This window comes from Cottoperca gobio, chromosome 4 (genome assembly GCF_900634415.1).
Source record: "Cottoperca gobio chromosome 4, fCotGob3.1, whole genome shotgun sequence".
Lineage (NCBI taxonomy): Eukaryota > Metazoa > Chordata > Actinopteri > Perciformes > Bovichtidae > Cottoperca > Cottoperca gobio.
The window spans coordinates 1047383-1062146 of NC_041358.1; the positions used below are offsets into that span (position 1 = coordinate 1047383).

General features: G+C 39.4%; 1 protein-coding gene across 1 annotated transcript in view; it reads right to left on the reverse strand.

Annotated features, from left to right (window-relative positions):
• Positions 1-14764, reverse strand: part of szt2 (SZT2 subunit of KICSTOR complex) — a 91824-nt gene that overhangs the window by 63227 nt on the left and 13833 nt on the right. The window contains exons 17-25 of the mRNA XM_029429540.1: positions 13631-13766; positions 13156-13276; positions 12816-12968; positions 10342-10444; positions 8730-8844; positions 8113-8200; positions 4075-4193; positions 3691-3855; positions 3164-3248 (exon numbers count right to left, since the gene is read on the reverse strand). Coding sequence (XP_029285400.1) covers positions 3164-3248; positions 3691-3855; positions 4075-4193; positions 8113-8200; positions 8730-8844; positions 10342-10444; positions 12816-12968; positions 13156-13276; positions 13631-13766 — 1085 coding nt within the window. The remainder of the gene's footprint in view (positions 1-3163; positions 3249-3690; positions 3856-4074; positions 4194-8112; positions 8201-8729; positions 8845-10341; positions 10445-12815; positions 12969-13155; positions 13277-13630; positions 13767-14764) is intronic.

A 14764-nucleotide genomic window follows, 5' to 3' on the forward strand; every position in this document is an offset into this window, starting at 1 on the left:
CGCACGTTAGACTGATGTTCTGGACCATTGCTTGAGGAAAATGTCTCTTACTGGACCGCTTTGAATTTTAGTTGAATACCCTTAACCTACAGGGACAGTCTCCCTGGAGCAAATCAGGGTTAAGTGCCTTGCTCAGGGGTACAATGGTGGCAGCCCTGGTATTGAACTCACAACCTCTGGTATTGTATATATTGTGGCAGGGTGGCCGGGGTGGTGGTTCCCCTATTCAAAAAGGGGGACCAGCAGATACCCCTGCCAACTACAGGGGTATCACACTTCTCAGCCTCCTTGGTAAAGTCTACTCCACGGTGCTGGAAAGGAGGGTTCGGCCAATAGTCGAACCTCTGATTGAAGAGGAACAATGCGGATTCCGTCCTGGCCGTGGAACAACGGACCAACTTTTCACTCTTGCAAGGATCCTGGAGGGGGCCTGGGAGTACGCCCAGCTGGTCTACATGTGTTTTGTGGATCTGGAGAAGGCGTATGACCGGGTTCCCTGGGTGATACTGTGGATGGTGCTGCGGGAGTATGGGGTGAGGGGGTCACTTCTGAGGGCCGTCCAATCCCTGTACGCCCAAAGCGAGAGTTGTGTCCGGATACTCGGCAGTAAGTCGTCTCGTTCCCAGTGGATGTTGGCCTCCGCCAGGGCTGCACTTTATCACCAATCGTGTTTGTGATATTCATGGACAGGATATCGAGGCGTAGTCGTGGAGGAGAGGGGTTGCAGTTTGGTGGCCTGAGGATCTCATCGCTGTTCTTTGCAGATGATGTAGTCCTGATGGCATCATCGGCCTGTGACCTTCAGCAGTCACTGGATCGGTTCGCAGCCGAGTGTGAAGCGGTTGGGATGAGGATCAGCACCTTGAAATCTGAGGCTCTCAGCAGGAAACCGGTGGATTGCCTACTCCGTGTAGGGAATGAGTCCTTACCCCAAGTGAAGGAGTTCAAGAACCTCCGGGTCTTGTTCGCGAGTGAGGGGACAATGGAGCGAGAGATTGGCTGGGGAATCAGAGCAATGGGGGCGGTATTGCATTTGCAACATTTGCAGGCACCTCCATAGGGAGGTGTTCCAGGCACGTCCAGCTGGGAGGAGACCCCAGCAGATGTGGCCTGGAAAAGGGAAGTTTAGGGTTCCCTACTGGAGCTGCTGCCCCCGCAAACCGACCCCGGATAAGCGGTAGACGATGGATGGATGGATGGACTTAAAACATTTTTTAACACTATTATAAAAAGGTTATGCTCTTGAGACCCCGGAACAAAACCTGTGCACGTCACAGGAGGTGATACTGAATGCAAGTTCCAGGTACTGTCAGAGGTTGCTGGCAGTGCTGTTGGTCGTGATTGGTGAAGCCGATGTGTCGTCACCTCACAAGGGAAATTACAACAACAGTAACCACCAATACACTAAAATACTGCATTGCTCCTTTTTGTTGTTATTGTTGTCTTTCTTCCTATCTCACATATGTTAAGGGATGAAGGTTTGAGTAGTGGTTTATTGACTGACTGGTTTATTATCCTAGGTGTTTGTGGTAGGTGGAGGCAGCGAAGAGATAAGGAAGCAGGGGGGGGGCTGTGTTTGAATAACAATGACCAAATTGATCAACGCCAGGTTGATCAAAGCCAGGTCTGGTTTACAGTGCTTTTCCCTTGTCCTATTCTTGACCCCTATTGGTCACCTGAGGTGTATAAAGATGAGACCAGATTCCTCACACGGTATCATTGCTTGAGAGACCTTTGTACTGAATGCTCTGATCCTTTCTGCAGAAAGCCTTCTTTATAATAAAATGCTCAGAGACAGACCTTGGACCGTTTGAGCATCTTTGTAAACATACTTTCCACCACAGCATCAACAAGGACAACCAATATACTAACAAACAGAGTTGGTGTTCTCCAACAGAGTGGAGGACACTTGTTGAACAAAGCAACATGTCCAGTTCCTCATTAGCATTTGGGGAGAGGGGCCATTCAGGAGCTGAGTCAGGGTTTAGAAAACAAAAGATGGACAAGAATATATTCAGTGTGTGGCAGACATGAGGATACAACAAAAAGTAAAAAGATGAAAAAAAAGATAGAAACTTTGAGGTGTTGCAAACCAATAAAAACAATGGGTTGAACTTGCTTTTGGGCTTTCGCTAACTTGTGTTAAAGTCTATTTCCCCTTGACATAATATTTCCCTAGTGAAGTACACCTAGCCATGGTTAGTTCTTAGGTAAGGTTATGGTTAGGCATAGCACAGATTATGTGCAACACACTCCAGCAGCATCACATCATTTGATATGATTTGATGAATAAGGTCAGGTACAGCTGCTGCAATGTGTCGATTTGTGAAAATTGCAGCTTTTCTGGAGCGTTGACACGTGGTGACCCTTTAGGGTTGATGTTGGATTAATGTCAAGAGGGGAAAATTAGTTGATGAGGCAGCAGACTTTGTCACAACAATGGTACATAGAATTACATAGTAGGCCCAACTTTTTAATAGCATAAAACCAAAACCTCAAAGGATCATGAATCGTGGCTGCGCCTGCTGCGCCTGCTGCGCCTGCTGTGCCTGCTGTGCCTGCTGCCCTGGTCCTGCCGAACACCGGGAAGCCTTTTTGACATTTTCCTGGATTCATCCAAACTTTCTCTTTTTTGATCACAACATCATTCTCTGTCAAATGTTGTATTTGTACTATGTTGTTTATCCTGTACACACAACATATATTGCACGTCTGTCCGTCCTGGGAGAGGGATCCCTCCTCAGTTGGCACACTGAGACAAATGTGTCATTTGTGATATTGGGCTACATAAATAAATTTGATTTAAATCAAAACGAATGTAAGAACCTGGTCACAATAAAACTTCAGGTTATTGAAAGCCAGCAAATGTTTGGGTTTCATAATTGATAAATAAATGGATTATCATAATAACTGATTAATAGAGAGATAAGTGACAGACCTTATTGTCATCCTTCTATATACTTCTGTTTCTCCTGGTCCCCGGTGAAAAACAAAAGGAGTGAATAACGCTACACTCATACAAAAACAAGACACAAAACAAGGTGCAAACATGGAGTGCTATACAAGAATGTGTTATCATTTATGTACTGATCATTTCAGCACCAACATGGATGTAGAATCTGTTTCTTACACCTGCCTTAGTCAAAAGGCAGGTATTGATTACCTTTGCCTCCCGTCCCCTGTCCTCCTGGTTTATTGTAGAGGTAGATATCACCGTCAGCCAAGTCCCCGCTCAAATGAAAGTAGTGCTGCAGACAGGAGAGTACAAATCAGCATTTCAAACGTCACAAAGAGACTTGCCAAAATTATTTTACTCTCTGCCACAGTTTTCCCCCCTATCTGGGATTTATTCATTCTTAATCCCAATTGCCCTCTGAGCCAACAGAGATTATGGAAAAAAAACTAAAACATTTCACCCAATTTGTAATAAAGCAGAACTTTCCTCTAAGGTCAACCAACACATTCTGGACGTTGTCTGTTCCTTAAAGAAAGGTTTGATATCGAGAATTGTTGTTATTTTCCAGGTATTTATGGAAAAAAGAAAGAGGCAAGAACAAGACTTTAACCGGCCACCCTCCGGCACTAAGCCAAGTCCCCACACTGAGCTACTGTCGCCCCAATGTTAACATTAACATGCCACATGTAAATTACAATATTAAGTGAAAAACATTAAGTTGGTGTGGATTTTACCTTGAAGTGGTGTGCTGTGTTGCTGTCAGTATACTTGGGTACATGCAGGAAGATGAGGAGGTTCTGCCTGAGGTAGTGAGCCACAGCGGGCAGCCAGGGAAGACAGTAGTTGGGGAGGCTGAAGTTCATCACCTCAGTGGCTGGAGACCCTGATGGCTGGATGAACTGACCACACAACATTTTATGAAGGCTCTTATCCAAAGCAATTTTCAGTAGAACTGCTGATTGCCCCAGGGGAATAAAAGCCATAATTGTGGAAGTGTGCACAGAACATACACAAAACTACAGAGAAGTCAAAAAACACAGAATGTTTCTATAGGCATTTGGGAAAATGTGCTTTTCCCCAATTACTTCTCTAAAAATTACAGTTGATGAGCAATTTACCTCCACATCAGCTGGTGTCAGCTTGCAGTTCCTGACAAGCATGACTGTGATGATGTCTAGGGTGGTCTCATCCAGGCGCTTACGCAGCACCTTGACCAGCTCATCTGTGATCTCTGGACCTGAACAAAAAGGGATTCAACTCTTCTGCATCACCCTCATGCTGCAAATACCCAAACTTTCTGGCTAGTGCATTACAAATAGGATTTCAGTTCAGTAACTAAAGGTCTAAATGTGTCAATGGATATATTAAGTAAAATAAAATAATTTATGAAAAAGCTTAACTGAAGATCCACTCCTTAGTATTGTATGGAGCTTTTAACAGCATCTCACAGCCTTCCTTAGGAGTTTTCTCTGTTGTTATGGAGAGAGCTCAGTTGTCATTTCATGACTTTTAAATGTGACGACTAAACTACGTAAAATTCAACAATCCAGTGAGAAAGCTCTGGGAAAGCAAGGAAATTGGCCTTGATTCAATTACTCAAGGTCAGGAATGAACATTTATGCACAATTATGAGCATGAATGTTCTTAATATCTAACAATAAAAGGAAGTATTTCATATATTAGTGCCACAGAGGGTTACATTTTACTTGTACTTTACAAAAACCCACACTTCAAGGAGGGTTACAATACAGCTATCCAGAGATGTGAAAAAATAAAGACAGTAAATTCAAAGTACAGTAAGCAGAGGAGCAGACAAGACTTTAATCAGCTGTGTTTGTGAGAAAGTGCTGATGTAATACAAGCCTGTCACTAAACAGACAAATATCCCCAGTACAACAGTGCCATCAAGGCATCCACAGGAGAACAGCAGCCTGCTCCAGCAACTCTTACAACCTATTTCTATTATTATTATTATTATTATTATTAGTAATTATTACAGCCGCACATATACATTTATATTAGGTTGAGATCAACACCAATGGCAGCTAAGCACAGCAACAAAAGGTTATACATTGTCCAAAAAATAACAAGATTTCCAACAGCCTATATATATATATATATATATATATATATATATATATATATATATATATATATAGCCTAACTAAAACTACACACAATAAGGCCGCACTTCCTTTTTCTTTGCAAACCTTGAGGTTGACATCTTGCAACTAGCAATATTGTTAATATGAGCAATCGACAGTGGCAATTGTTGTCATGGTAATGACCCTTCTTGTGATTGGACTGCAGTGAATGCACACACAGGAACTGACTGGCTTGAAGACTCCTTCAGACTTAATATTATATTATATTTTTTTATATTATTTTTTTAATTTGACCACTTTTACTGGTGGTCTTCATTGTGTTGTTGGCTTTACTTGATAGCAATCTCATTCCAAAAAAGAGCTATACCCATGATATATGATTGCTATTGGTGTTATAATTTGTGTAATGTAAAAATATAAAGATTTGTAGATGGCCTATGTAATCCAGAAAGCATGCATGATGCAGATTATAAATAATCTCATGCTATGTGTTTGTCTATGTCATGTCTATTTATAACTCATTTGTAAACTAATAGTTTATAATGTTATGAATGTTTTAAAATAAAAGCATCTAACCCAAGAAAAACATACATCATGAGATAAACAATAGGTAGAGCTGATTTAACATCTAATAATAGCTTTTGCTGGAAACTGTCAAGAAACTAGAGTACAGAAATGTTATGTATGAGGTATGTTTTATCTCCATAGCAGTTTGTCCAAAGCACTAAAAGTGATCCACTGAAAGAATAATACTTAAATAAAATTGTTTTGTATAATAATTCTTTATCAAAAGAATGCATGTATGAGTTTGTGTGAAAAAAAAATTCTCCTTCTCCTGTTTGTTGACTAAACTTGACACTGATCAGCTATTTCAGGAAATGACTGAGTTTAAAATTAAATAAAACTGACACTATGTATTTATCACCAATCCTGTTTGTGATTTTCATGGACAGGATATCGAGGCGTAGTCGTGGAGGAGAGGGGTTGCAGTTCGGTGACCTGAGGATCTCATCTCTGCTCTTTGCAGATGATGTGGTCCTCATGGCATCATCGGTCTGTGACCTTCAACAGTCACTGGATCGGTTCGCAGCCGAGTGTGCAGCGGTTGGGATGAGGATCAGCACCTCCAAATCTGAGGCCATGGCTCTCAGCAGGAAACCGGTGGATTGCCTACTCCGGGTAGGGAATGAGCCATTACCCCAAGTAAAGGAGTTCAAGTACCTCGGGGTCTTGTTCGCGAGTGAGGGGACAATGGAGCGAGAGATTGGCCGGAGAATCGGAGCAGCGGGGGCGGTATTACAGTCACTTTACCGCACCGTTGTGACGAAAAGAGAGCTGAGCCAGCATCATCCTCTAAACCTTCAAACATTGATATCAGCAGTGCAGTGTTATTTCAAATGTATCCTGGTTAGTCAAAACACAAGCACAAATAACTGAAAAGACCTTGACATACCGCATAATCATATCTTATTTGAATCTAATTTGGTACTTGCAGCCGTACTTCGCAGGACCTTTTCTTTTAGATGAAAGATGTCAGTAGCAGTGGGTGATAAAGGCCTGCTCTGTCAGTGGACGAAGCCACTTAGTTTAGCATACATTCTTCCTCAGATAAAAGTACAATATCCTCTAAATTGAATTTTGGCAATTGAACTGATAATCCAATTCTAATATCAAATAATTATTAAAACTCTTCAGTACTATTGACAAAACTCTGTTAAGCAAAGTAATGAATGCATTGTAGTGTATCCCTATCAGCTTTGTGGTTTTAAAACATTCCTTGCAGAATGTTTTTCTCACACATCCAAAAATGCAGTTGTACACACATTAGACAAAATACAATTTGGACTCAAGTAGTTTCAGTTTGTGACTAAAAACAAAAAAACTCTGTATTCTTCCAAATCTGGACCTAAGATCTAATCAAAATATTCTTCTAGTTATTGGTCATTAACTAAACTACAATATTTTGCTATGTCAACTGTGGCACATTTAGATGCAGTGGCTGGACGCTCGCATGAACCTCGCTACATTTTTGTTTGAATTGTTTTCTTTTCATCTTTTCTTTTTTTAACTGGAGCAAGTATAGCATATAACAGAAATACGCTCATCAACATTGGGGAAGGAAGCGTGGAGATGGGATTAAGTGCAGTGGATCTTGAGACGATAACCGCCCACGCATCAGCCAGCCAGACCTGCTGGACCAAAACACCACCAGGGAGGAGAGACCGCCCAGGAGGAGAGGGAAGAGAGCCAAGAGGGTAGCTAAGCTAACCCAGCTAGGAAACTATAAGGCTATTCCACTACAGAGCCTGCTCCTGGCCGATGTCTTGTCGCAGGAAAATAAGACTCAGGCTAACAGGAATGTGTGGCTCCATCATAACATCGCGGATCAAGCTGCTGCACTTGACGGGTAGTCCGCAGGATAGAGCGCAGGATAGAGCGCAGGACTCCAGTGAGACGAGAGGAGGCGGACTCTCTGTTAACATCAATAATGCTCAAATGTCAAAGTTGATGGACAATGTTTCCCTGATGTGGAATTTTCTTATGTTTAAGATGCCGGTCATATTATGTGCCCAGAGAATTCAATGTTTTGTTTGTTTACATTCCTCCTGTTGCATGTTAAAAAACAAATGCACTACGACTACTGTTTTTGTTCTGTTCTGTTCTGTTTTTCTTGTATAGCATAATGGACTGAGCTACAACTGCATTTTGTTGTGCAAACCTAAATGACACTTTAATCTTTGAATATGAGTCAGGACTAACTAACTGACCTTTTCCTTGCAATACAAAGAAGCTTCCGTATGCTTTTATTACCACTCATCATCTGTTTTAAGTAAAGAGTTTTTTGTTTCGAACCGGAGTAAAGTTTCAACAAAACATTTACTCCACACCCCCCCTGATCCACTGAATCTCCGTGAGCTGAAGCTGCCATCGGCAAGACACAAACTGGATGCCTGTGAAAATCCCTTGGATTTGTTATTACTACTCCACCATTTTATCATGAATCCATTTTTGTCATTTAAAAAATTGCCCTTGATCTTTCCCAGCTCTTACCTGTGTTTCCCACTCCATGCACCAGCAGCAGGATGTGTTTGTCTACTTGTCCAACTGGCCGAGAGCCATCCAGAGAAGACTTGGAGCCCTGAGAAAAGACACAACATTGTTGTCAACTATTTGGTATAAATACTGTAATTGTCTGTATCCATTTTAATGTTTTTACCTCTCTGCCTCTGCAGACAACACATGTCAGGTAAATTCAATTGTAAAGTTCTGGACATATTGTGGGAGTATGTTGCGAATGATTTCTGCTGCCTAATGAAACTCTTCATTATGTTTCTTGTTAGGTTGAACTTGGTGAACTGCTCTGTAGTGTTTTCACTTCTGGTTGTTGGGGACTCATACAAGTCTAATATACACTTTATGGCTGTGAGATTACTCTGATACAACTAGACTGTGTGCCATATTTGTGTCGTGTTATTATGGAGTCAGATCAGTCTCAATATAAAATAAAGGATTCACAAGTCCGAGTCAAGTCTTAAGTCGTTAAAGACAAGTCCAAGTCAGGTCTCAAGTCTTTCAAGGACAAGTCAATGGCCAAGTCTCAGGTCAAATTGAGTCTTCAGGCAGTCAAGGCTCAAATAAATGGGTGTATACTACATTTGTTGACTAACCATAAATTCCTCAGAATACAAGGGCTCTTGACTCCGAGCCAGCCCAATGGAGCGAGTCATGTGGATGTTTCCATCCACGTCGGAGTATTTTCCTGTTAGAGACGTTTCACAAAGTCTGCAAAGATAAACACAAGTAACAGAGGTATGAAGGTTGATGTCCTTGTGATTACACTGGTAATAGTTGTGTACTTATTTTAGAGCAATTTCATCTTCTGCCATTTATATCAAATGTCACCTACTGACTATACCATCCTTATCTCTCTGATCTGTCTTGATAACCACCCCAGTGTTTTCTATCTTTTTCATCTGAAAGCCACTCTCACTAATGTACTAATGTTTCCAACAAAATAAATGACAGCACACAGTCAATAAACAACTCTTACAAGCTCTTAACTTACAAGCCAAAAGCAGCATGACACAACGAAATACAGTATGATATGTTTGCTAGAGGAAAATGGTGAAAAATCATTGCTGCTGTGTATAAAGCTTGTCCAGCTGAACTAAGTGCCCCTGTATTATACCAGACGGGTGTTTCATAAAGAAGGGGGCTTTATAGTGAAAAGCCTGGCATGAATGGGCTAGCTAGTCTTTCCTAAAGACAGCACAGAGTTGATGTTTGACTACAATGCTACAGCCAGTTACATATCATGTCAAAAAAGAAGAAATAAAACGGAAATGCTTCTATTACAAATACAAGAGATCCAATCTGAAGGTATTTAAACAGCAGTTGCACCATATGAAGGCTGCTGTGTCAGTACTTACTGATTAGTTCACATTTTAATAAAGCTAGTAAAGTTAATTAAAGTAGCCAAATACAAAAACATATATATGTCAGTGCATTTGGAAGCACATACAGTATGTGGACTGGAATACTGTGCAATACTTGATTTTGACAAAGATCTAAGTGCTACAATTTAAATTGGCAATAATTTCAGCACATGTCAATATGTGACAAACGAGATGTGTGCGACAATTTGACTCTGACTTCTGTTCTCAGCACATCAGCACTAAGGGACTGAGCTCAACCTCCGTTATGAAAGAGAATATTCAGAAAACTGAAGTTATGCATGATGTATTATGAATGAAACAGCCTCATCATACATAACTTATACCTACATAAAGTAGTCGACAATGTCACATGATGAGTTGTGTTACATCTTCACAACTGCATGGTGTTACTCTCTCTCCTGCTCACTTCCATGATAAATCACTTTGAGCACAGCCCTGTTGAAGTTGTGAGATGATTTATGAACTGTGTGAGCAGCACTGTGAGGATACAGTGTTCCCTCCAACCACACAGTTAACAATGTGATATGTAAGCTCTACCATCTGGCTCGGAGCATCCACAAATGGTGTTTACTCGTAAGGCTGTGTTTGACAGCAGTTCAATTTCAAGCAAGTTTGATTTCCTTTCTACTATATCTACCTTAAGAACATCTGTTGGTGTAATAGTTCCCCAAAACTCATTGTCGCTTTGAGGGTAAAGTTTATAGGTGAGATGTGTTACGACAGCCCTCCCAAAGCCCTCGCATTGCAAACCGCAAAAGAGAAAGATTGAAATCCAGTAAAGAAGTGAAAAAGAGCAGAGTGAATAATGATGAGGGAGTGTAACCTGAGGTAGAAGACAGATTTGGTGGTACGCTCCTGGTAGACAAACATGTTCTTCCTGTTGACCACACAGAAAGAGTTGAGCACAGAGCGCAGCGCCTGGATCGCTACCATAGGGAGACAAAAACATATCAACACATTTAGCATGTTTGCAAAACAAATCTATTTGTTTAGGAAAAGGATCGTCACTATAACAAAACACAATACATTGAGAAGTGTTTAATTTCTGTGAATGTGAGAACAAAAACTTTGTCGCTAAAAGCTGCTTTGAAATAACGTCTGGCACATGATCGCTGTAAGCACAACTACACGCTGACTGCAGCCCACTAACCAGCCTGCACCAGTACTCAGTACTTATCCATGTAATTGATCATGAGACCCTTAAAAGGAGAGCAACAGTACTGTTAATAACTTCGGATGGATTCCATGTAATAGTCATCTTGTACAGTAACAAAGCCTTAGACCCTGAGTGTGGCGTTTGAAGGTTTTTCTCTCTTTTAATAACCACCTTCTTAAAAAAATGTGTTCACTTATTCATCTATTTCCTGTGAATATATCATTTCAAAACAGGGCAAGAAATACACATTTAATATATATTTGTAATTCAACCTTTGTAAATTAAAAAATGAAGAGAAGATTCCTCACAGAAATGTCCAGGCTAGGCTCCACTCACTTAAATGTTACATATTAAAGCAGGGGTGTCAAACATACGGCCCGGAACCGGCCCACCAGAGGGTCCAATCCGGCCTGCGGGATGATTTTGCAAAGTGTAAAAATTACAGCGAAGACATTAACTTCAAATTTTCAATAAAAGTAACTGCTATTTCAAATATGTCCACTGGGGGTCGCACACAACACTGCCAAGCAAGCAAACTGTTCATGCTGAGCTGCCAGTAAAAGAACTTCTGGAGCTGGCGGGTTCTGTCAACATTACACTCGCAGCCTCATTATCCAAAATGTCTTTGTCTAAAAATGAGAAAAGTGGACACGGAGTGAAGAGTTTTCCAAGAAAAATAGACCGTTTCCTATTTATTCACAGAGGTGAGTGGGAAAGCTGTGTGCTCGGTAATAATAAATAATCAAATAATATAATATTTGGCGTCACTTTGAGATTCATCATGGCGAAAAATACAACAGATTGCAAGACAACTGAGGAGATAAATGAATTGTTAGCGGGTCTGAAGAAACAGTAGTCTGTTGTTACCCGTAGCCGAGATATCGGCGATGCAGCAGTGAAAGCTACCTTATTTCTAGCGAAATAGCATTAGCATCAAAGCCATACTGCAGTGTTTCGCTTGCCGTTCACGGTCAAGGCTTCTGATCTGCCCGTCGACATCCAACTTGAAGTAATCAACTTGCAGTGTGATTCAGATATGTAGGACAAATTTGCCTCGGTGGGCTTGGACACCTTTTATCAGCATCTCTTGCCAGGGTACCCCACATCGACAGCCCTCACTGCAAAGGCTTTGTGCATGTTTGGGACTACCTACCTTTGTGAACAACTTTTCTCTGTAATGAGCATCAGTAAAACAAAGCTGCACTCTTGGCTCACACACAAGCACTTAAATGATATCCTGAAATTGGCTGCTACTCAGGATTTGACGCCTGATATTGATGCACTTGTGACGCTAAAAGATGCCAAGGTTCAGGAAAAACTGAACAGTGAGTAAGCATACTAAATGTAAAGCTTTTGCACATTATATATTTCTGTAAGAATATATTTCTGTGAAAATGAATACTTACTGTGGAAATATTTAAAGACATTGAACAGTGTGAAATATAATGTCAGTCAGCAGCTGCAGTACAAAGAGACACAACCTTTATGTATTGTTCATGTATACATTTTATACATTTACAAGGCAGGGGGATAACTTAACCTTCTTCCTTAATAGTTGACACTTTAGTTTGTATTTGTGTGGTGTGTCAGGATTACTACACAGATGTGGAAATTAATGTAATTTTAAAAGTATTTCTATATCTTGACAAGTTGTTTTGATAATAAAGTAAAATACTATATTGTTCCAGATACCTGTGACTAAATGTGTTGTGCCTGATACACTGATCTGTAAGTTGTATTGCAACTAAATGGTAAACTGAAGCATAATATTGTTGAAATTGCACTTTTAGGTTGTTTTGTAAAAAGATAGTTCATTAAATGTGAACATTTTCAGAATGTATTAGTACTTTTTTGCAAAAAAACAAAGGGAAACATTTTGAGATCTCGTTATTTATAGGTTATTATGATATGATTTTACTGGTTCGGCCCACTTGAGATCAAATTGGGCTGCATGTGGCCCCTGAACTAAAATGAGTTTGACACCCCTGTATTAAAGTATTGATTCTTAGTCATCTTTAGCAGTTCTACAAAGTTAGTGGCACTAACTGTAATTCACAGATTTAATACAGATTTGATGACTCATTGCGGGTGTCAACCGATAAATAGGAACTTAGTTGTTTTTTTTCAGATCTGCTACTCACCCCTGGAGACCCCCATGTTGGGTCCCATCTTGAGGCGTGGGTGAATGTGAATGATGGTGCTCCACACCACATCACAGGAAAAATGTCCAGGGATGAACTGCATGGTGGCTGCCAGGTAGTCTCTGGCCTGGTAGCTCTCCTCTGTGTTGTAATCTGTGTGGTCAAGTTGAAATATAACAAAGGAATATATAAATATAAGACATCAGAGAAGAAATTAAAGGGTTCATCCAAATGACTGAAAACATGCTTTCACCGCCACTACCTTGTATTAGGGTGCACATAGAAGTATAAAAACCTGAAGAAATGAAACCTAAACTATGTGCATCTTCTTGTGGCTTACCATCAGAGGTGTTGAGCCTCTGCCTGTAGAGAGACTCGTTCTTCCAGATGTCTTCCTCACTCTCAGCCACCAGCAGAGAGTTACACACATGGCAGTCGTGTAGGTCCTGCAGCAGCATACGCTACACATACACATATACAAAGGAAGCATTTTACAATACCGCATATAGTGCTGTGTTGATCTATGAGCGTTTGTTGCAATATAGATGATTTTACATAAAATCCTGTTTGGCACAAAAAACTCCCCTCTGTGAAGGCACTTAGATACATGAAAATGCAAACAAACCTCAATAAACCAAGTGAACTGAGGTCTGATGTTCAGTACAGAATTGTATATTTCATTACACGCCTGTTATGTTGTTTCTAACCCAATGGTCCTTTTAATACAAAATGGCATTGTTACTTCAATTGTAAGATTTTGTAAAATATTTCTAGCAAGGTCTGCGACGATGTGTGTCGAGTGCTGCATCAGCTACCTGATTGACTATTCTGCAGATTTCACCGATCTTCCTGACCACCATCTGATGCAGGTGTAAGTATTCAGGCAGCTCCTGCTCTTCTTCCTTCTTTTCTAACTCCTCAGCACTGACCTCTTTGTCTTCTGTGAAGCACCTGCAGAAATATGACAAATCCTGAGAAATGTATGGGATCCAATGACCTGCCATGATCAAGCATCTGAGAATATGTACAAGGCATTGTGTTGAACGGAAACATGCTATATATGTGTATATATACACATATATATACATATACATATATATACATATATATATACATATATATATATATACATATACATACATATACATATATATATACATACATATACATACATATACATATATATATATATATATATATACATACATATACATATATACATATATACATATATATATATATATATATACACATATATATAATACACCATATATATACATATATATACATATAGTATATTATACCATTACTATATGTATATATATGTATATATGTATATATATATATAGGTATATATATATACGTATATACATATATATATATACATATATATATACATATATACATATAGTAACATAGACATATATATATAATATACATATATAGCTAGAGTAAAAATACTATATATACCATATAATACTAAGATATATTATATAATATATCATATATACATATATATACACATATATATATATCTATCATATATATATATAGTATTATATATTATATATACATATACATACATATAATATATAATATATATACATCACAATATATATATATATATATACATACAATATATATATAGATATACATACATATATATAGATATATATATGATCTTTTTTGTATTCAATTTTTTTATACATTTCGTATCACATGTACAATGTCCCTTTGATACATTAGTTTGAAATACTACTTCTAAGTAGCTTTAGTTAACTAAAATAGATTTCTACCTAGGGGAGCTTTGCTGAAGTTCAACTTATTCCAGTGCTATGCTTTCAAAGTAGCTTCACCAACACTGTTAGTATCTGTTACTGTTAGTAAAGGCCTCTCTACGGTTAAAAGTAACCACACCCCATTTGATCATTAACAGTATTTGTTAAAAA